Here is a 21,772-nt window from a genome sequence, read left to right on the forward strand (position 1 = left end):
AAACAAATTGGACATTGATATGTAACTAACACTAAATCATCGGTCATTACTTTGTAATAACATACCATGATGTTTGCTGCTGTTTTAATGAATCAAAAGTCCATGGGGCCTAATTTTTATTAAATTTACATTGAAGTTATTATATCCAAATTATGAAATTGTTGGCATTCAACTCAACAGTTTTAGAGACTGGTCATGTTAGGTGTGAGGGATCTTGTTTCACACCAAAGCCACAAGAGCTTCCTCCCATTAATAGTCTCAATAGTTGGAGTAAAAGGAGATTAAAACTACCAGTTAAGAAGATCTTTTTCCTTGTACGTATTGTGCGGTAACTGCAAAAGAAACACTTCGCTGCTTGGTAATTTGCAAGAGACTTAAACACCTCTGCCATCTCCTCCAGTCATTTTTTTTTTTCTCCTTTTCTGGAGCTCTCAAATTTCCAATTTCTATTGCGAAGACATTACTTATACTTTCAAGGGTATTTCGTGCAGTCACATCATTATAGTCATATGGTCAATGGCCTCAATCAAACTACAGGAAAACATTCATTTAGACACACATACATAGGGCACCTAATGACAAGCCTGAGTCTTTATGTTCACAGGAATAACACAGGCAAGGTGCTGGCTATAGCCTACCCTGTGTATAAGTAATAAAAAGTGCACTCAGTGCAGAGAACCTAAAACAATAGCAAAAGTCACTAAAAATACATCTTTTTAAAAATTACTACCATACACAAGTAATTCTAAACAATGTTAGTGATAAAACATTCCTTCACCAAATAAATCGTTGGTCTGTTTCAATAGATGCTGAAGCTACTGTTATTTTATTTATTTATTTATTTATTTTTCTGAGACAAAGTTTCACTCTTGTCACCCAGGCTGGGGTGCAGTAGTGCAATCTCGGCTTACTGCAACCTCTGCCTCTGGGGTTCAAGCGTTTCTCCTGCCTCAGCCTCCCGAGCAGCTGGGATTAGAGGCACCTGCCACCACACCCGGATAATTTTTGTATTTTTAGTGGAGACAGGGTTTCACCATGTTGGGCAGGCTGGTCTCGAACTCCTGACCTCAAGCAATCCTCCTGCCTAGGCCTCCCAAAGTGCCAGGATTACAGGTGTGAGCCACCGCACCTGGACTTGAGTTCTTACTCTTAAAAATAAACAAATGTATTTTGTTCATATAATGCTACTGCTAATTTTTAACAATGTATGTATAAACTTCAAATTAGTATGTTTTATCTCTTTCTGCTTAATAAATATTATATTCTGAGGGAAAGTTAATACAGAGAACTCTAGATTTACCATTGTCTCCTAAAAATACAGACTCAAATATATTTGTTTATTTTTAAGAATAAGAACTCCAGTTCTCATTTTTCATCTGTATAATTACTGTGCTAGCATTGTTTAACTCAAATCTAATGTTCAATACATGAATACATGGAACCACAGAGCTTTGAGACAAAATTTGCACCCTATTAGGACCCAAGCAATTTCAAATTCTTAGGAATATGGTAACTTTTTACCTAATAAAATAGAAATTTATGATGAATTTTCTGTCAAAATTATTTTAGTGGAATTTTTTTGCTTGCAGAGACATTTGGAAGTTTCTAGAATCAATCCTGAAGTAACAACATTGACAGTACTAGAATTTACAGAATTTAGTATAAAATGAAATTTTTATGAGTTTTTAACAAATATATTATGAAGTTTAAAACCTTACTTGTTTGTATAGCTCTTGCTTCATATGAAACAAACTAAAATTAATAGAAAGTATTATTTTCTCAATATGAGATAAACGGACACGAACATACTCTCTTTTGAACATGAACATAAGAAAATACTTAAATTTTATGAAGTCACTGTCAAATTTCAAGAAGTAGAGACTCAGAAACATAAATTTTAATGTTACTAGGATCGCAACAGAGCAATATGTACGTATGCTTTCTCCCTTTTTATTAAAAATATGACTTGGTGTAATTTTTTTAAATTGTATTTTATTGGTATTGGAATATTGTTTCATTAGTATGATTATATACAAAATGTTTAATTATAGGAAATTTCACCATCTGTATTCCTATCATTTTTCATTGCATGTCATGATTATTACTGAATATAGTTTATATGCAAGGTAGGTAGACTAAAAGGTGATCCACGTCCTGGCATCGAGTTTATTAGGTACGCCACTGTTCATGGGGAAGTGATAGAGAAACCACGACAATTCTGATTGGATAGTCACAGGCTCCTAGGGTGGGAAATAAGTCAGGAAATTACTTTTGGAACAAAGATAAAACAAAAAGTAGACCCCAAATATGAATAGAATGCATAATAATCCTCTTTTCAGCTTTGCATGGAAAGTGTCATGAAAAAAGTCCTGTAGTGTGGAAGATTAAAGTCACAGGTAAGAGATATCTTTGGAAACTGTAATTGGTGTCTGTGGGAATTTTCGGAATGCCCATGTTTTGATGAGAGAATGACTGATTAAATACTGACAGGTCATAATAAATCATAAAGCATCAGAAGAAACTAGACATTATCACTGCTAATTTTACAGATGTCCAGTGAGATTAATTTGCTGGTACAAATGCCCACTAGCGATTGGTGGCAAAAACAAGACTAAAACTTGTTTGTTGATCAGTTACATTAAATTCATAATTGAGGGCACTTACAGCTTATTTCGAGTCGAATGAAGTCTTTAATGCCAAGATTTTCTAGGAAAACTCCGGATAATGCTGTGGTTTTAAAAAAGAAGGAAATATCGGCACTGAATTCCGCATGGAAGGTAGGAAAGTGGAGGTAAGAGGCTTCTGTGTAAAATGAGACGGCGTTCCAGAAGCGTCCTGCAAATGAGAAAATCCTTCAACATGGTTTATCGTTTTCAATGGGGTAGGGGAAAGCACTGGGTATGTGGGTAATTTTCAAGACTAGGGCACACTGCAGGGAAAAGGGATAAGGGAGTAAAAACATCTTGTGCTCATGTAATGCAGAGGGAAAGCTTCTTTCGATTTAGTACTCACGGTCACCATAGCAACGCAAGGGACCAATTCTCCAAGCGGCTTCTGAGTTTGATCTGTCGGTATCAGTGATAACTATCTGAGTGACAGGCAAGTGGTCTTTGAAGGAAAGAAAGCCAGTATCATTTGTCCTGCAAAACATAAATTTAAGAAAAAAAAGAGGACAAAATGTGGATCATCTAGGGACTCTTTTCCATGACCCCTCTTTTCAGAAGTGATTTGGGTAGTTGCAGCAGGGTAGGGGAAGAGAGGGGGCAAACAGAAGGCCTTTCATCGCCTAAGTGTGTGTGAAGGAAAGGAATGTGAATTACAAAACCCATGGCTGGCTTCCAAAAACAAGTGAATTTTCCATCTTCCCCACGTGTGCTTGTAGAAATGGATAGTTTACAAAGATTGCTGCTGCTTTTGGTGGCTAAGAGCAGACCACCTGCTCAAAGTGTGCTAATGTGACATTAAACCTCACCTCTCATTCCCATAAAGAGATCAGCTATCTCAGCAACTAACTTGAAACAGCCATCACAAATTCCACTCAAAAATCACTCCAAGGACTTGTTTCAGCCACCTGCCGACAGGTTTTAGTCCACTTTATCTATTTTTTACCACCCTTTAACTCGAGGTGCTTTACAGTTATTGCTTCCTTGCTTTTCATTTTGTTCTTAAACATCTCAGTAGTTAATGACTCTGACTTTGTTTTTGTTAACCATGCAAATAAAATATTGACTAATCATCTTTGGATAAAGTTCAGAAAGAATAGGATAAGCCATTGGAAATGTTTTCCCCTTTTGTTGACGGTGGTGTTTTTGGACTCATGGTAAGGGCCACATCATTTGGCTGAGAAGGGAAAATTGGATGTAGGAAACTAGCATTGAATGTACAACTGTTTTGAGGCAGTTATACTAGGGGATAGGTATTTCCCCCCTGCCAAAAAAATAAATAAATAAAAATACTATGCCTTAGGTGTCATTATGCCCACTTACCAATGAGGAAACTGAGGCTGAGAGATATTAGATAGCTAGCCTAAGGTCATACCTCACACCACAGAAGAGGCAGGGACAACGTCACATTCTTGGTATCCCCAGGATCTACCCCAGGTCTTTAACGACATAGTTTTAGAAGCATACAAATGTGTTCTGGAATCTCAGTCCCCAGGTCCTAGCTATGTTAGACTGGGAAAATAATTTCATTTCTGAGATATTTAGTGTGCTCAATTTTAAAATGGAGATAACATCTACATCACAATGACTGATAGGTTTAAAAGAGATTATGTGGTCACTTAGCATGGTGCCTGATCTATGGTAAACGCTCAAAAATGGTGGCAGTGACACTTATTTTAGTTCTCTTCTTTGTTCCTGAACTACTCTGCGGCCCCAGGCAAGTCAATTCATCTTTTTATGCATCCACCTATGATTCTGCATTGGAGAGCTTATATGGCACAGCACATGTAGAAAATTAAATTTTCAGATTTATTATCCAACTCATGAAAATGGAGAAAAACATATTAATTCATCTTAATTATGAATAAGTCAAATATTCACCTGTACACATGTTCCGACAGATCTAGCAAATGGAAAATGTAAAGAAACGTACTGTACAATATCTACAATTCGAATACCTGTACTTAGAGGCCATTCAAAGGATATAGAATAAGGCTTTTGTCTCAGCTTGAAAGTACATCTATGAATGCTGCATAGACACAGGGATGAATTTCAGTCTCTACATTCCAATATCTTTTCAGGCAGAGATTTCAAAGCAAATGCCAATCAGCCGAAGTGGAATGAAGAACAAACCCAAGTCCTCTCGTGAAGAAATTCTGTACTGCTATAGCATTGTATGCCTCTCCATTTCCATTTTCAAGGTAAAAATAGTAGTTTCTAAAGTCTGCCCATCAATGCCAGCGACTGCCTTTCCTATACTCTCTGGCATCTTGTCTACAAAAATTTGATGTTTCTGTGTCAAAGTGTTGAGATCTAAAAATAGCACTCTAAGAATAAAATCCTCTTCCAAATAACAGAGGAAAAAAAATCATATTTAGTTTGATGATGCAAGGCACATTACTGAGAATACTTTTTACCTGAAAACTTAAAGCAAATTTCTCTCTAAAGCTATTTAATGCAACAGAAACAGATACAAATTTAAATGCCTACAGGGGCCAAGCAGATCAAAATGTATGTGAATCCAGCTTTGTGTTAGTAATAAATGGAAATTGACATACAATCTCAGTGTCAGGGGGAAAGAGAGATAAGTATAAAGTAGGTGTTCCAACTAAAGCAGGCCTGTATTACTCATTAGCAACAGGAAATTATGCCATTCTGTAATATGAGACCAAAGAGCCAGGCTAGAATATTAATGTAAAAAATTTTCAGTTTTTGAATATTGGCAATGAAATTTAAATTTCTTTAAAAAATTATAGTGGGAATCCACATTGACTGGACCCATAAACTGCATGTGAAGGCTGTGTTGAGCCTATAGGCAATGGAGCCATCAAAGGGAATTTGCATATTTATTCCTGCGTTTAAGGTCATATTAGGAATATGATTGGATTTAATTAAATTTGTGAGTGACAGGTATGATTCCAACATTTCAAAACAATGGGTAGGACAATTGGTGGTGAAGGTAGTGGTGATTGTCATGGTGGGTTTTAGTCACAATAAAATGATGCAAATGATGGTGGTACCTATTGATAGGCAAGGAGTCTACAGCTGTAGATTTGCTTTCTTCATGCCAAGGGTAAGAACTCTGCAAACTTTCACTTCCTTTGGAGCAATGCACAAGGCCCTTCCTAAGTATAGTTGAGAGATGACTGTTTTGTATGTAGTAGGAAAACCTGTCACAGGGACCAGACGACATGAGTTGAATCCGTGCACCTCAACACCCTAGTTGTATAACATCAGTGAGGTCACTCTGGGGCTCAGTTTTCTTATGTTTTAAATGGTTATAATAATAATAATACTACTAACAATTTGATATTTTTATATTAATCAAAGGGGATAATATATATAAAACAATGAACACACCAACTTGCACATAGTAGAGATTCAATACATAGTTATGGAAATTCTCATTGAAGTTTGAAATACAAACACGACATACAAAGAATATATAAAAGGAGAATAAGAAATGGCACCCCACAACCAGAATGCATGAGCAGAGCGGCCAGACATTCTCATGTATGGAGCCTATAAGGGCACATGGAATAGGCATATGATCCTTAAAAAACACGTTAGTATGACCTAAAAAATAATAAAACACACGCGGCAAGAAAAAAACTTATTCTCAAGAGCAAGGGTATGGTACAGAATTAGTCAATGTGGTTTCTCTAAGTTTAAATATCTGAATCTTGGTATTTCACCAAATTTAGAGTGGCAGAGTGATGGGGGGATATCATTCAAGTCTGATGAAATGTCACAGACTGCCATTCATTTTCATCAACCAATTTTGGTTAACTGCTGCTTGGTAAGTTTATTTTAGTATATAATTTGGGTGACTTAACTATTAAAAAATACAATGGGTTTTTTTCCCTCTTTTGTGTCCTTTCCTCTTTCAGTCACTTGGAAGTAGCAAATAAAATGTTATATATGGTAGACAAACAGAAAATTATAGGAAGAATTCAAGAACTCAGCTCCCTCTGAAGCCCATGTGCGACTCTGAGTGGATTAACCTCAAGAGACTCCACACCCGCTTCTCCTGAGTCGGGTACATGATGTTTTTTGTTTCTTACGGCTGCAAAGGAGGAATGGCCAGTAAAATGCCTGCAAGCAGCTCTTCAAGTCTGCAGTGCTGCACTGATGCTTGCTGATAATTCTATCTTACCTTTGCTTAAGGAGCAATTATTTCTCTTTTGCTTTCTTTCTCAAGACTTCCAGATTAAAAAAAAAAAAAAAAAGGCCGAGGAGATTAGGTAACAAGAAGCTTTAAATGAGCTTAAGGGTCATTTGGCTGCCAACCAAAGCAAATTCAGGCATTGAGTGGTCAGATATACAGTCTACCCGAGGATAACATCCATTTCCCTGTGCTCCACACAGGGGTGGGTGAGGGGGACTGGATGACATCTGGAATTTTGTTTTTATTTCCTAGAAAGGCCAGGATTTGGACACAGATTTAGATGCCAAAGCATTTGCCTATAACCACCAACGTCTCCTGTGCTCCAACACGGGTCTCCCACCTGCCGACAGCATCTCTCTCAAGAATGGAAGCTGGTGCTTGTGAAGCCTCCTCTGGACTGTGCTGGAATCACACCGCCAGGCCCCGAGTCTTCACACTGTCCTCAGTAGGTCTCAGGGTGACCATCCCCATTCTGTGCACACAGGCTTTCTCCACACAAGACACAGCTCAATTGATTAGGTTTCAGTTTACTAATTTGCAATCATTTTCCAGCCCTTCGTTCCCTGAGATTACACATGGATCACCTTGACAGGATTTCTGGGAGTCCATGAGCTCTTCTGTTATACATTCACAAGGAATCTCTTGGTTTGTTTATACACAGGGCAGATCCACCAGTTACATGGTGAATTTTACGAATAAACTTTCAGAGAGCAGCCCTGTTTTGGGAAGAAGGAACTTCAGTGCTATTTCCTTACTCCACTCAAAGTCTGGTGGTTGAATGAACTTTGTGCTTGCATGGTATTACTTCTGTTATGTTTTTGTTCATTGCATACATGCATATATACTTTTCTTCTTTTCCCTTTAGTTTCTTTTTTTATTTCCAACTTTTACTTTCAGGGGTACATGTGTAAGATGTGCAAGTTTATTACACAGGTAAACGTTGCCATGGTGGTTTGCTGCACAGATCATCCCATCACTTAGTTATTAAGCCCAGCATTCATCAGCTGTTCTTCCTGTTGCTGTCCCTCCTCCCACACCCAACCTCCCACAGGCCCCAGTGTGTGTTGTACCCCAGCCCGATGTGTTCATGTGTTCTCATCAGTTGGCTGCCACTTATAAGTGAGAAGATGCAGTATTTAGTTTCCTCCTCCTGTGTTAATTTACTGAGAATAATGGCTTTCAGCTCCATCTATGTCCCTGCAAAGCACATGATCTTATTCCTTTTTATGACTGCATAGTATTCCATGGTGTATATGTACCACATTTTCTTTATCCAGTCTATCATCGATGGGCACTTGGGTTGATTCCATGCCTTTGCTATTGACAATAGTGCTGCAGTGAACAGACATGTGCATGTAACTTTATCACAGAATGGTTTCTATTCCTTTGGGTATATGCCCAGTAATGGTATTGCTGGGTCAAATGATAGTCTGTCTAAATCTTTGAGGAATCACCACACTGTCTTCAAAAATGATTGAACTAATTTACACTCCCACCAACAGTGTAAACATGGCTTTTTAATAGCTATTCAGACTGGTATAAGATGGTATCCCATTGTGGTTTTGATTTGCAATACATGCATATAGACTTTTCTTAGACATCTGTTTAACTTCTACAAATCAATGTTGGCTTTTATAGTTTATTTAAGATTGGATGAAAATGGAGAAAATAATAATAAAAAGATAGTTGATAAATCTTTGAGCTCTGACTCCATGGCACATCTGCTAGGTGCACAAATTATTGCTAACTCAGCCAGTATTTCCCAGAGATAGATATTCCCCCACTTTTAAAAAATAAATTAGAAACAAGAAGCTTAGAGAGGCTAAATGTCTTAGGCTTTCTAGTTAATAGGTGACAAATCCACAATTTGTTCTTTCTATTGCATAATAAAATATTACTGAGAGATTCATTACGTTTTATATTTAGAAAATGACAATGATACCAGCAAAAACAGCTACAGTTGTGTGTATTCTAAGTGTATTACATGAATTAGCTCATGACACTTTCACAAAATACCTATAAGACAGATGTGCAAAGGAGATGGAATTATTTCTCCTTCTGCCACTTGATGAAGGCACTACACTTTAAAAAAAAAAAATGCAGACATTGGGATTTATTTCTAGTTCACAGAGAGCATTGCCATGGACCACAGAAGCAGCCCCAGGCAGAATAGAAATGAAAAAGACAGAGAGAATGAAAGGAGCAAGAAAACAGCATCACCAACTTCCCATTCTGTCAGTGCTGTCCCCTTCAGACATACTTGGCTAAGAGTTCCAGCAAATTCTGATCAAGAAGAAGTTGTAAGGAATGTCTCTCCGTGTATCTGTGTTCTGACTGTTGAGTTCTGAATATCCCTGTGGTAAAGCTACTTCCTCAGGGAGAGGATAATTTCATGTAAATGCAAAATCATAATCTCTATAATGACTTTGAGTTTTATTTCTGATACAATTTTGCTATTGCTCGAATAATGAGACTTTACAGACAATTTAGTGATAATATATTTGTAAAGCTTGACAGATAACTGATGTAATAGAAACCTCAACCTACGTTTTGTTTTCCACAAGATTAAAAAAAAGTATTTCATAGCTATGTTTTCTTTTCCAGAACTCATGGATGATAAACTGTTCATATTAGATATTTTTCCCTAAAAGGTGGATAGGATGGTGGTATCATTAAATAAAAAGAAGGAAAAAAAAACCCTCTTTAATGCTACCATAGGCAAAGTATTTTATTTACCTCATTTAGGGTATTTACCTCATTTAGAATTTTACAAAATAATGATGTGATATTTTGGTTTTGAATTTTCAAACTTTTATTGCAAGTTCTTTTTTTTTTTCTATTTTCATATGTTTTTCTTTATCTCTTAATTGGGCAAGGCCTTCTTATTCTTTCTATTGAGGTACATCACAAAACATTCTGTCTAAAAAAAAAATGTAGGCTGGCTGGGAATAATGGTTCACGCCTATAATCCCATAACTTTGAGAGTTCGATGTGTGAGGATTGCTTGAGGTCAGGAGTTTGAGGTTGCAGTGAGCCAAGATCACATCACTGCACCCTAGCCTGGGCGACAGAGTGAGACCCTGTCTTAAAAAAAAAAAAAAAAAAAATTGAAACCCAGTCATGGGAACATTAGCATAAGCAAGCCAGTATCAAGTTACTCCAGAATGTATACTTTAAGAGTATATTCAATGACTAAAACAGCAGAAAATAACTAGCAAGTGGAGCGCATATTTGGCCAGGAAGAGTGGATGAGGAGAGAGAAAATGTCCCATCTCTTCATTCATGCATCCTTTCATTAAGCAGTTAATGCGTGGAGGACCCACCACGTGCCAAGTATACTCCTCTCCAACACAAGAGGCTGGCCCTGATTAGTTTGCAAGATGCGTGTGGGAATTCAGGGACTGAGTGAGTAAAAACCCCCATAAACCCTTTCTAATTCCTGTCTGCCTAGAGAACAGGCACTTTCAAAACTCAATAAGCAGTAGAGTAGCTCATAAACAGATTCATGAATAATCAAATTCAACCAACAGAGATTGCCTAATTTATTATTCTTTCTAAATAAGGGATAGAACCTTAGTGTGCCCTGAGGTGAAATTTTTTTTTTTTTTTTTTTTGAGACGGAGTCTTGCTCTGTTGCCCAGGCTGGAGTGCAGTGGCGCAATCTCGGCTCACTGCAAGCTCCGCCTCCCGGGTTCACGCCATTCTCCTGCCTCAGCCTCCCGAGTAGCTGGGACTACAGGCGCCCGCCGCTGCGCCCAGCTAATTTTTTCTATTTTTAGTAGAGACGGGGTTTCACCATGGTCTCGATCTCCTGACCTTGTGATCCACCCGCCTCGGCCTCCCAAAGTGCTGGGATTACAGGCGTGAGCCACCGCGCCTGGCCGAGGTGAAATTTTTGTTTCTCTCAGAATTCAAGATTGGAGCCCCTTCTCAAGTTACTACCTGGTCTAAGGCGTCCTCACTGCATGGAGCCTGGGAATCTCAGAGGTGAAGGTTTTGAGGAAACCAAAAGAGTTCTGAAAGATCAAATAATGACCCAGGTGAGGAAACAGCAAAATTTGACACCACTAGGAGGTATCCAGCATCATCTCATTCTGCGTCTCATGGGAAGGGAATGCAGGGTCCTTGGGAAAGGCAATGTCCTGGGGCCTGGATTAGACATGTAGTCACCAAAACAAAAGCCTATTTTGAAGGCAAATGTATACAAAGATAACTTTTGGAACAGGATGTTCACTTGTAGCTACTTTTAAAAAAATTAATTGTTTAATTGAACAACAAAAGGTGTATATATTTGTAGGGTATAATGTGATGTGTTGACATATGTATAAATCGTGGAAAGGCTAAATCAAGCTACTTAACATATCTATCCCCTGACATGGAAACAATCTCAGTATCCATCAGTGAATAAATGAATAAGGAAAATGTGTATATAACCAATGAACTATTGTTCAAGCTTGGCAAATTAAGAAAACCCTGTCCTTTTCAATAACATGAATGAACCTGGAATATATGATGTTAAGTGAAATAATCCAGGCATAGAAAGACAAATAACTACTTTTGGTAGCCAGAAGAAAATCAATCTGTAGCAAAAGGCATGTAGGTTAAAATTTGGTAAATATTTCTTGTGAGATAGTAAAACAGGAGTAATGGCTAACAAGGAAGTAAATGTCAACTAATCCTATCGTGGCTATGGCCTGACCTATCTAAAAATACATTGGTAAAAATCTGTCTAACAGAAATCATTCACCTATCATTCATTCATGAATTTAGCAACATTTATTAAATAATTTCTCTGTAACAGAAAAGTAGAACCAAAGGCTAAATAGTAGCTTAAAGTTCCAGCATTCTATATGCTAAAAAAAAAAAAATCCCATTAAAATATTCTATTCTTTAAGGAAAAGAATAAAAGATTTTCTTTTTTGGATTATCAAAAGACTGGAATTTACACCTTACATCATTTTCTCTTCCTATTTTTGCCATATCACTTTATACAAGGGTACACTAAGGGCAAGAGGCAAAGAACCGAGTTACCAAAAATCAAATAAAAACTTCTGTACTTTCTTCTAAAATAAATAAAAGAATGTTCTACTGCTAAGTAAAAGAGCTTCATTTTAGTGCAACCTGGTTGTTTGGATGAGAAGACTCTTCATCTGGGTCACGGGTCGTCACCATGAGGGACATTGCACATTCTCTCTGCCTTCTCCAACATGCTGCTCCGCCGGCCTTTGACCCCTCTTGCTGGATGACTGTTTTCCCACCTCCCACACAGCCCGACACTCTCCTGAGCTGTCTCCAGGGTCTGCAACCCAGAACTGTCACCAGAGTTTCCTTTCTTACTCTCAACAAGCCAGCACTCTAAAGTAGCTGGTTCAGAAACCATCTAGTTGGGAGGATTCCTAGAGATTGAATGGTGACGTTGAAGAGAAGTTCCTTTGTAAACAGTCATTAATTACTAAAATTATTATTCTTTACATGTTCCTTCATTTCTTCCTTTTTCATTACCATTTAGTGATTTGGTTGGGATAGAAACCCCTAGGAAATCAGCTAATTCAGATGCGTAGTTAAAGCTTTCCTCTTACTCGAAGAAGGAAATGTGCTTTTGAGGTTCACTGAGTGACTTTTTCTTCTCTCCCCACCCACCTCCATCTTGTGAGCTGTGTCGCTTTCACTCACCCCTACAACATGCACTCATTATCTTCATTTACTTGAGTCTCATTGAAATGTATGTTATTCAGTTACGGCGGCTTGTTAAAATAGAACAAGACGGCCATGGTTGAATGCACCTATAGTCCCGATGCTTTGGGAGGCTGAGACGGAAGGATTGCTTCAACCCAAGCAATCAAGACCAGCCTGGGCAACAAAGTGAGACCCTTACTCAAAAAATAATGAAACAAAACAAGAAATTATTGATCACCAGAGGCTTAGAAGATGCCCCAGGTTCCCTAAGCACCCTGGCTTAGCAAAAAGAAGCATGCATGCTGCAGTGATGTGATCTGAGAGATCGTAGGAGGATTCTCTCTAGCATCCTCACTGGCTAGCCATTATTCAAAATCCCAACGTTAGCAGCTCATTTGCCATACTCGCTAAGTGCATCCTTAGATTCAGCTAAAATGTCTGCTCTGCCCCTTAGGCAAGCGACCTTAACCAAACCATTTATCATCTCTGAGCCTCAGTTTCTTTTTTCTGGGGAAAAGAAATAATAAAACCAAACTCAAGAGTTATTGAGATGTTAATATGAGATATAGTATATAACATACTAAGAACAATTCAGGCTATGATAGGTAACATTTAAGTGGCAATGTTATCTAGGAGTTGTAACATATTAAACTGCTATCCACTGGGTGCTATACAAGGCCAAGTCAGTTTTCTGATTAATTTCACAAAGGCAAAAACTTGAGGGAATTTTACAAGGCAAGAATATCCAAAGCTTCTCTGAGGCACACAGAACACCACTGATAGTAAACGAGGCACAGTGGTCTAAAACAAAATTTGAAATGTGTGGAAAGTCAGTCTGACCACATGTTGGTCAAGAAAGAAGTCGCAAGTATGTTGAATGTGATTAACTATTTCACAAGTGCGTCAGCTTTTGTATTTTTCCTTTCTGCAGTAAACAATAGAGTTTGATATATAAATAATAAATGTATTTTCACAAATATGCCTGGTCTCATGTGTGAATGCTTATCGTATGCCTATAATCCTTGTACAGACAAAGCTAGCTCACTGTTATTTCCATACCAGGAGCTTCATAACCTGGATTTGACCTTCCTCCCTCCCTTTATCTTCTGTACATTTCTCACATGACGACTGTGCAACAACCACACCAATATATTGAGAGTGGTGATTTGTATATTATTTTACATTTCCCCCCTGCACACAGACGTTCCCCCCACCCCCAACCCCTGCCTGTAGTACACCAGTTTGTTTATTTCTTTAGCTTCTTCTCTTCCTTCAAAACTTAACTGCTGCTTCTCTTCACAATCTAAATTTCCCAGCTCATTTCTACCCCAGGTTCAGGTACATCTGTGCTTATTTCTCTTGCCAAATTTTTCAGACCGATGTATTACTATTAGGTTGGTGCAAAACTCATTGCGGTTTTTGCCATTACTTTTTTTTTTTTTTTTGAGACAGAGTTTCGCGCTGCTGCCAGGCTGGAACGCAGTGACACCATCTCAGCTCAGTGCAAGCTCCTCCTGCTGGGTTCAAGCTATTCTCCTGCCTCAGCCTCCTGAGTAGCTGAAACTACAGGTGCACGCCACCACATCCAGCTAATTTTTGTATTTTTAGTAGAGATGGGGTTTCACCATGTTGGCCAGGTTGGTCTTGAGCTACTGACCTCGTGATCTGCCCACCTCAGTCTCCCAAAGTGCTAGGATTACAGGCGTGAGCCACTGTGCCCAGGCTTGCCACTACTTTTGAATGGCAAAAACCACAATTACTTTCTTACCCACCTAATAACTAACTAGCATTTTCTTTACACTGTCCTGAGGGTTCCTCAAGGGAAGTGATCGTAATGCCCTTGACCTTCTCTGCACAGCAGTCTATCTGTCTGGCACAGAGTAGGCACTAAGTAAGTAAGTGATAAATCAGTAAATGTTTGATAAAGTAATACATACAGATGCTTCTATAATAAATTATTTATAAAAACCCTTTACCACAGGCTATGAATTGCACTAAGACAATGAATGAAACTCAGAAGTGTTGAATCAGAATCTCAGCCTCTACTCCCTCTTGAGAATGACAGAAGGAACTTTCTGATCTGTTCTCACCTAGACTTTGCCCCAAGATGGTCAATATGCTACTCAGGGACATCCAGGAGTGAGGCAGGCATCCTTAAGAGGGGAAACTCAGTCCTTTTCTCTTGACCTTTGATAAGCAGATTGTTGAACAGGACCTTATCTAATAATAAATTCTGATGACCTAAGAGAGGTCACTTGCCACAGAAAGTGGCCCTGGATGGAAAATTTTCACTGGCTCTAAAGGAAATGGAAAGGGTCATGAAATATGTAACAACTTCTGGAGTCATCAAGGTGAGAGAAGACATTGTGAAGAATCCCTCTGAGCTCACTCTGGATGATGAAGTGAAATCATCAGATAAGGGGTTCAGAGGTTAGTGAAACAGTGAGCAGGTCAAAGGAGGGAGAGGCTGGGAGCTGAGTGGAAGACAGTAGTGGAAAGTTTTAGGAAAGGAGACACAGAGCACTTCAGCCTAATTAAGGGATATAAGGTCACGCTCCTCCCTGTCCCTCAGTGTGCAGTGAACTAAGCCTGGTTCATTTGATCCCAGGGAAGTGGAGACACTGAGGCAGTGTTCAGTAGGCAAATGTCCTATAAAGAAAGGGATAAAGGAGAAGAAACACTGAGCAAAGACCAAGAAGGCAACTAAGAAAGGACTCAGAGTCTGCCAGGAGCATTGGCTCACGCCTGTAATCCCAACACTTTGGGAGGTCGAGGCAGGTGAATCATGAGGTCAGGAGCTTGAGACCAACCTGACCAACATGGAGAAACCACATCTGTACTAAAAATTAGCCGGGCGTGGTGGTGTGCCCTGTAATCCCAGCTACTCAGGAGCCTGAGGCAGGAGAATTGCTTCAACCTGGGAGGCAGAGGTTGCAGTAAGCCGAGATCATGTCACTGCACTCCAGCTTGTGTGACAGAGGGAGACTCCGTTGAAAGAAAGAAAGAAAAAAAAGAAAGAAAGAAAGAGTGAGAGAGAAAGAGAGAGAGAAAGAAAGAAAGAGAGAGAGAAAGAAAAAGAAAGAAAGACAGACAGACAGAAAGAAAGAAAGAAAGAAAGAAAGAAAGAAAGAAAGAAAGAAAGAAAGAAAGAAAGAAAGAGGGAGGGAGGGAGGGAGGGAAGGGAGGGAGGGAGGGAGGAAGGAAGGAAGGAAGGAAAGGAGGGAGGAAGGGAGGAAGGTGGAGGTGAGAGGAGGGGGGAGGGGAGGGAAGGGGAGGGGAGGGAAGGGGAGGGGAGGGAAGGGGAGGGGAGGGGGGAGAGGAGGTGGGGAGGAGTCTGAGTCAAGAGTAACTAGGAGAAGCACTTCTACCTATTCCAGCTCCTATATCTATTTCTTTGATTACACACATAGTGTCTAATATGCACTGTGAGAGTAAACTTATAAATCAAAGGAATGAGTGAATCCAAGCGACTGGGAGCAGACGTTTTGAATATGTTTTATGGCAGCACAACCATCTAACACTTCAACACACCTCCCAAGCTCGTAGGTGCCATCTTGTGATAATTCTCTTCTTTAAAGATGGTCTAAATTAATGTGTTCAACTAATTACCACTGAATGTCTTCTGTAGGTCTTGAGAGGGATAATGTTTAAAGAGTCATGGCCTCCACCCGGGATACAAATCATAGTTGGTTGTAGGCATCTGCAATAATGAGATGGAATTCACTGGAGGATAAAGTGGGGGCTCAAGGAATGCAGAAGCCCATTCTACCCCTGGTTACCTATATCTAATTTTACCTACATGAAGAGCAAGATTCATTACCATGTAACTTCGGTCAGCTTGAGTTTAGGAGAAGGCACTCAGGTAACCTGCCCTGGTGCCTAAGCAGCCCTAGGGTATTCTGAAGAGATAATTCCCATCTCCTGGGGTCCAATGAAGACAAATGCCTGGTCCTTTCCTTGCTGAACTGAGATTTTAGCTTAACCTTATATTTTATGTGAAGCAGTCCTTGTGGTTAACAGTTTGAGGAGTGAGGAAAAATATTAAAGGGAAATTTGGGGATTGAGACCAGCTTAACATAAGAATTTTTAATTAAAATTGAGCAGCATTTGACGAAGTAAGCAAAATTGCTAAGCCAAAACCAAAGAATGCTTTAAATTCAGTCAAAGAAAAAGTATATTTGGAAATGTTCTGTACATATTTTCGTAATCAATACAGTAAAAAACTAGCAGCTCACCTGGAGGATAAAAGAAGAATAAATGTAATGGGCATGGAAGCTTCAAACTAAATTCGTTTTACAGAAGTATGTTGGTGTGGGAGACTAAGAGAAACCCTGGCTGCAGAAACAGCTGATTTCTAATTCTGTGTCTATCACTTGACCGACATGTTTGACACTGGGAAAATTATTTAACATCTCTGCAATAGATACTACTCAACATTATGAAGCAAAAGTAAGACAATTATATGAAATTTAATAGATGCTCAATAAATATACATTTCCTTTGTATGTGTTCATTGGTAGCAAAAGGGAAGGTGGGTGATGGAAACATCAATGGGAGCGTGAAGAAACAGCCTATATAACCCCACATCCCTGTCTCTCTCACTCTCTCCCCCCAAAACCTATAGTCCACATATCATTAATATCCTGACTCAATTGCAAAGCTCAATATTACATGTCATTCCTTGTTTGAAATGGGAAGCTCTGAATATAAGAAACTGATGGAGGCCGGGTGCAGTGGCTCGCACCTGTAATCCCAGCACTTTGGGAAGCTGAGTCAGGTGGATCACGAGGTCAAGAGATCGAGACCATCCCGGCCAACATGGTGAAACCCCATCTCAACTAAAAATACAAGAAAAGAAAAAAAAAAAGAGCTGGGCGTGGTGGTGCATGCCTGTACTCCCAGCTACTCGGGAGACTGAGGCAGGAAAATCTCTTGAACCTGGGAGGCGGAGGTTGCCGTGAGCTGAGATCACGACACTGCACTCTAGCCTGGTGACAGAGCAAGACAACAACAAAAAGAAGCTGATGGTATGACCACATGCTTCTATGTGACAAACATCAGTTATACTGAAAATACTAGAATTGACCATTTTCAAAGTTAAAAAAAAGGTCACCATCAGGGCACTCCAGTTTGTATTGAGCTTCTCATCCATGTCCTTCTGTCTTGGGGAAATTTTATACATCAATTAATGTGCTTTCTCTATAATTGCAGAAAGATGGAGATTCTCATTACCATTCATCCTTGTCAGCGTCGCAATTGCAAAAGTGCTGAATGTCCAGGCAGCTCTCGTCTAGGCCACACTCACACTGCTGGACCCCAGGAGGAGAACCTCCCCAGTAAGGGTGCCTTTCATTGGACCGCCCAATCCACCAGGTAAATGGTGTTCCATCTGGAAAACAAGATATTCCACCAGTCAGGGCAGGGCAAGCCTGAAGTAACACAGGGGATGGCACAGAAACTGAGCTGAAAATATCTTGGAGAATAGATGTATATAGATAATCTCCTTCCCTTCCTGTCTTCTTCCCTCCCTCACTTCCCCCTTTCCCTGTGCTTGCTTTCTTCATTTCTTTGTTTCGTCATCTCATTTTTCTGTTCTTTCTTTTTCTGTCTCTGTCTTTCTTTCTCACTCTTTCTATATATTTAAATTTGTATTTATACACCTATGCACACCCATATATGTACACATATAAACAACATTTTCATCGAAATGTTTATATAGTCAAATATTGATGAATGGCAATGTTGAGAGGCAGTGTCGCAAAATTACATTCTTACCAGATAAGGCACAACTGAGTAAGTTCCGTCAGAATTTAGACCAAAATTTTTAATATATGAATTTTTAAAAATAGTAACTTTCTTTTACAACTACCAAAGAGAAAATGAGAACACCAGGGCAAAGATTAGCCTGACCTCTGTTCTCAGTTCTGGGTAGACAATGAGGAAGTTAGAGACTCGGGTGAACAAGAGGTTGGCTGTGTAAAAGAGCTGATTCTGACTGTCTCCCATTGATTTCTCTCATAATAGTAGCCCCACATTTACCATATCTTCTGATTTTGTTTTTTAAAAAGAAGTCATACATTCCAAGCTGAAAGATTTGGGAGAAAAAAAAAAAAATAAAAGCACTGTGAAGGCTGATAATGTGTGGGCCTGAACAAACCCTTGTGAAGGTTATATTTAACCCAAATAATGCTGGTATGCAACCTGTGATTTCCTATCTAACTAGAAACCATTTTTGAGTCTTGTCCTTCTCAATTTTTTTCTTTAAAAAATGTAATTTAGTGAAACTTTTTGGATATTTATGATTGAGAATATTTCATTAGCTTAGAATTATCATTCTGAAAGTGATACTGTATCCAAAACAAGATAGGTAGAGATGGAAATGTTATACACTTTTAGACTGAAGGATGTGAGGCCTGGGCTCCCTTTGGTAATTGCCTTTTTTTTTTTTTTTTTTTTTTGAGACAGAGTCTCACTCTGTCGCCCAGACTGGAGTGCAGTGGTGTGATCTTGGCTCACTGCAAGCTCTGCCTCTCGGATTTACGCCATTCTCCTGCCTCAGCCTCCCGAGTAGCTGGGACTACAGTTGCCTGCCACCACACCTGGCTACTTTTTTTGTAATTTTAGTAGAGACAGGGTTTCACTGTGTTAGTCAGAATGGTCTTGAGCTCCTGACTTCATGATCTGCCCGCCTCGGCCTCCCAAAGTGCTGGGATTACAGGCATGAGCCACTGCGCCCGGCCGGTAATTGTCTTATTTGTGTGTGATATATAACAGGTGCTTAACATGTGCTTATTTAAAAAATGAAAGAAATATTTATTAAGGGCCACTTTATATCATTTACATTTTTACAGCAGACTAATAGGAATTATCTGAGGATGTTACTAGGATGAAATTTTGCCTAATCAAGATTCTAGTTTATATGCATATTTTTATGTGCAAACATAAAAATCACAATTAATCTCTCTATATAAATAACAACAATTTTCTCTTACTTGGCTCCAGGCTAACATCCCTATGAAAGCCACTGAGGTAAGTAGGAAGAGACCCGGCAACCTAGAGCTTTCAATAATCTGAAGGTCATGAGTAAAACATATAGAAGATACTTTGAAAAGCAACAGCATTTTAGGGGTGCTGATTCATGAAGCAGAGGGCCTGGAGGACTACAGTCATCCCAACGTGGCACTCCACACTCTGCCTAAAGTAAGTTCAATTCCTATGTCGTCTTTAAAGCTGGAGTTTCAATTAGAGATGTCTGTTAACTAGTGTGTTCTTTTAAAGAAAAGTTATAAACAATATGAATTCATTTTCTTGAGTTTCAAATAACTATAAATCACTGTACAATACTACACATGAATTGCTTTCTTCCTAAATCCCTGCTCAGGTGAGTCAAGCATACATGGCCTAGAGGACTGGCAGGAGCATGGAGCACATTCAGGACTGGAGTAAGCTTTGGTGGGTCATCGAAGCATGAGTCCAGCCAGCATGAGGGTGAAGCATTTTGTATTTGAATACATTTGTCAGTGTCGTCCTTGGGTCCAGAAATGGAAAGAAATCTCTCAAACTCTCCCTCCTTCCAGCAGCCCAGGCCTCTCCTCTCAGACTCTAGAATCCAGACTACACAGTCAAATCCCATGTCAGCAAGAGTTACTTTGTTTATGAACTACCGGAAAGGCTATAAGCACAATAATTGCATCATTACTAATGGTATAAGCTCTGAACAGCCAATTTGTGTGCAACTTCTGGTGGATGTGTTGCTTCTAGTAGATTTACCAATTCTTATTTGGTGTTTTCACTCCCTAGAAGTTCCATTAGCAGCCCAACTCTTAATTCTGTTTTGAATCCATCAACATCTTGCACCACTTTGGCCTCTAATGTCTCTCTCCTAATGTCTGGCTTAAAGGTTGAGAAGTTTAAAAGTTAAAAAATGTTTTAACCAATTGACTTTCAACAAACAAGAAGAAAAAGGTAGAGAACAAAAAATTATATATGTATATATGAAAACAGGAGTATTGCTAAATTTTCCCTCTAGATGTCCCATCTTTGTGTCTTGGTCCCTGTGGAGTATTGGAGACATTCTAGCAAATGAAGCTACTGAGGATCAAACAGGGGTTTGACTCGCCTGAAGTCTTGACTCTAACCATGTAGTCAGGAAGAAAAAACACATCCTGGGCTGCAAATTTTGGCCATTGCAGAAATTGAATTTTTTCTTTCCCGACAGGAGGTTCTTTCAAAAGTGAAGGAAAATAGCACAATTATAAATATTTTATTTTAAAACATATGCATTCATTCAACAAACATTTACTAAAGATTTATACTGTTTCAGACATGCTTCTAGGCACTTGGAATAAATCATGTAAGAAAACATACCAAAATGAAGAAACAAACAAAACATGCCCTCCCTGTCGTTACATTGTAATTAGGAGGAAATGGCAATAATAACATTTAAATAATTTAGTATTTAGAAAGGGATAAGAGGTATGTTGTAATCGGTTTTCATGCTGCTGATAAAAACACACCTAAGACTAGGTAATTTACAAAGAAAAAGAGGACTAATGGACTCACAATTCCATCTGACTAGGAAGGCCTCACAGACACAAAGGAAGGCAAAAGGCATGTCTTATATGGTGGTGGACAAGAGAGAATGGAGTAAGTGAAAGGGAAACCCCTTATGAAATCATCAGATCTTCTAAGACTTATTCACTACCACAAGAACAGTATGGGGCAAATTGCTCCCATGATTCAATTATCTCCCACCGGGTCCCTCCCACAACACATGGGAATCATGGGAGCTACAATTCAGGATGAGATTTGGGTGGGGACATAGTCAAAGCGTATCATATAGGGAAAATACAAAACAGGCTAAGGAGAGCAAGTGTGCTGTGAAGAAGGGTATATTGCAGTTTTAAACCACACAAATCAGGAAAGACTTTGATGAAAAGATATCCTGAGCAAAACTTGTAGGCCACGGGTAAGTCACCTGTGGTCATCTGGAAAATCTCATTGCAGACAAAGGAAATGAACAACGTAAAGAACAAATCAGGGCATTTTTTAGAATCTATGGCTAGGTTTTTAAACTGCACTTTGCGCAAATGCTCTGATAGGAAGGTTTAACAGGAAAAAAAAATGGGCAGCATAAAACAGATAAAATAGAATTTACTTGATCAGGTTCTTGAATAGAAGCTAAGAATTCCCTCTGCCTGTTCCAAGGCAAAAGGTATTTATTATGAAGATGCTGGACTGCCACAGAATCATAAATATAAAACCC

At 39.1% G+C, this 21,772-nt stretch overlaps 1 protein-coding gene across 1 annotated transcript in view; it reads right to left on the reverse strand.

Annotated features, from left to right (window-relative positions):
• CNTNAP5 (contactin associated protein like 5) overlaps positions 1–21,772 on the reverse strand; it is a 683,524-nt gene that overhangs the window by 160,943 nt on the left and 500,809 nt on the right. Inside the window, exons 13-15 of the mRNA XM_025405058.1 lie at positions 17,740–17,896; positions 3,013–3,140; positions 2,665–2,835 (exon numbers count right to left, since the gene is read on the reverse strand). Coding sequence (XP_025260843.1) covers positions 2,665–2,835; positions 3,013–3,140; positions 17,740–17,896 — 456 coding nt within the window. The remainder of the gene's footprint in view (positions 1–2,664; positions 2,836–3,012; positions 3,141–17,739; positions 17,897–21,772) is intronic.

Source organism: Theropithecus gelada, chromosome 12 (assembly GCF_003255815.1).
Source record: "Theropithecus gelada isolate Dixy chromosome 12, Tgel_1.0, whole genome shotgun sequence".
Lineage (NCBI taxonomy): Eukaryota > Metazoa > Chordata > Mammalia > Primates > Cercopithecidae > Theropithecus > Theropithecus gelada.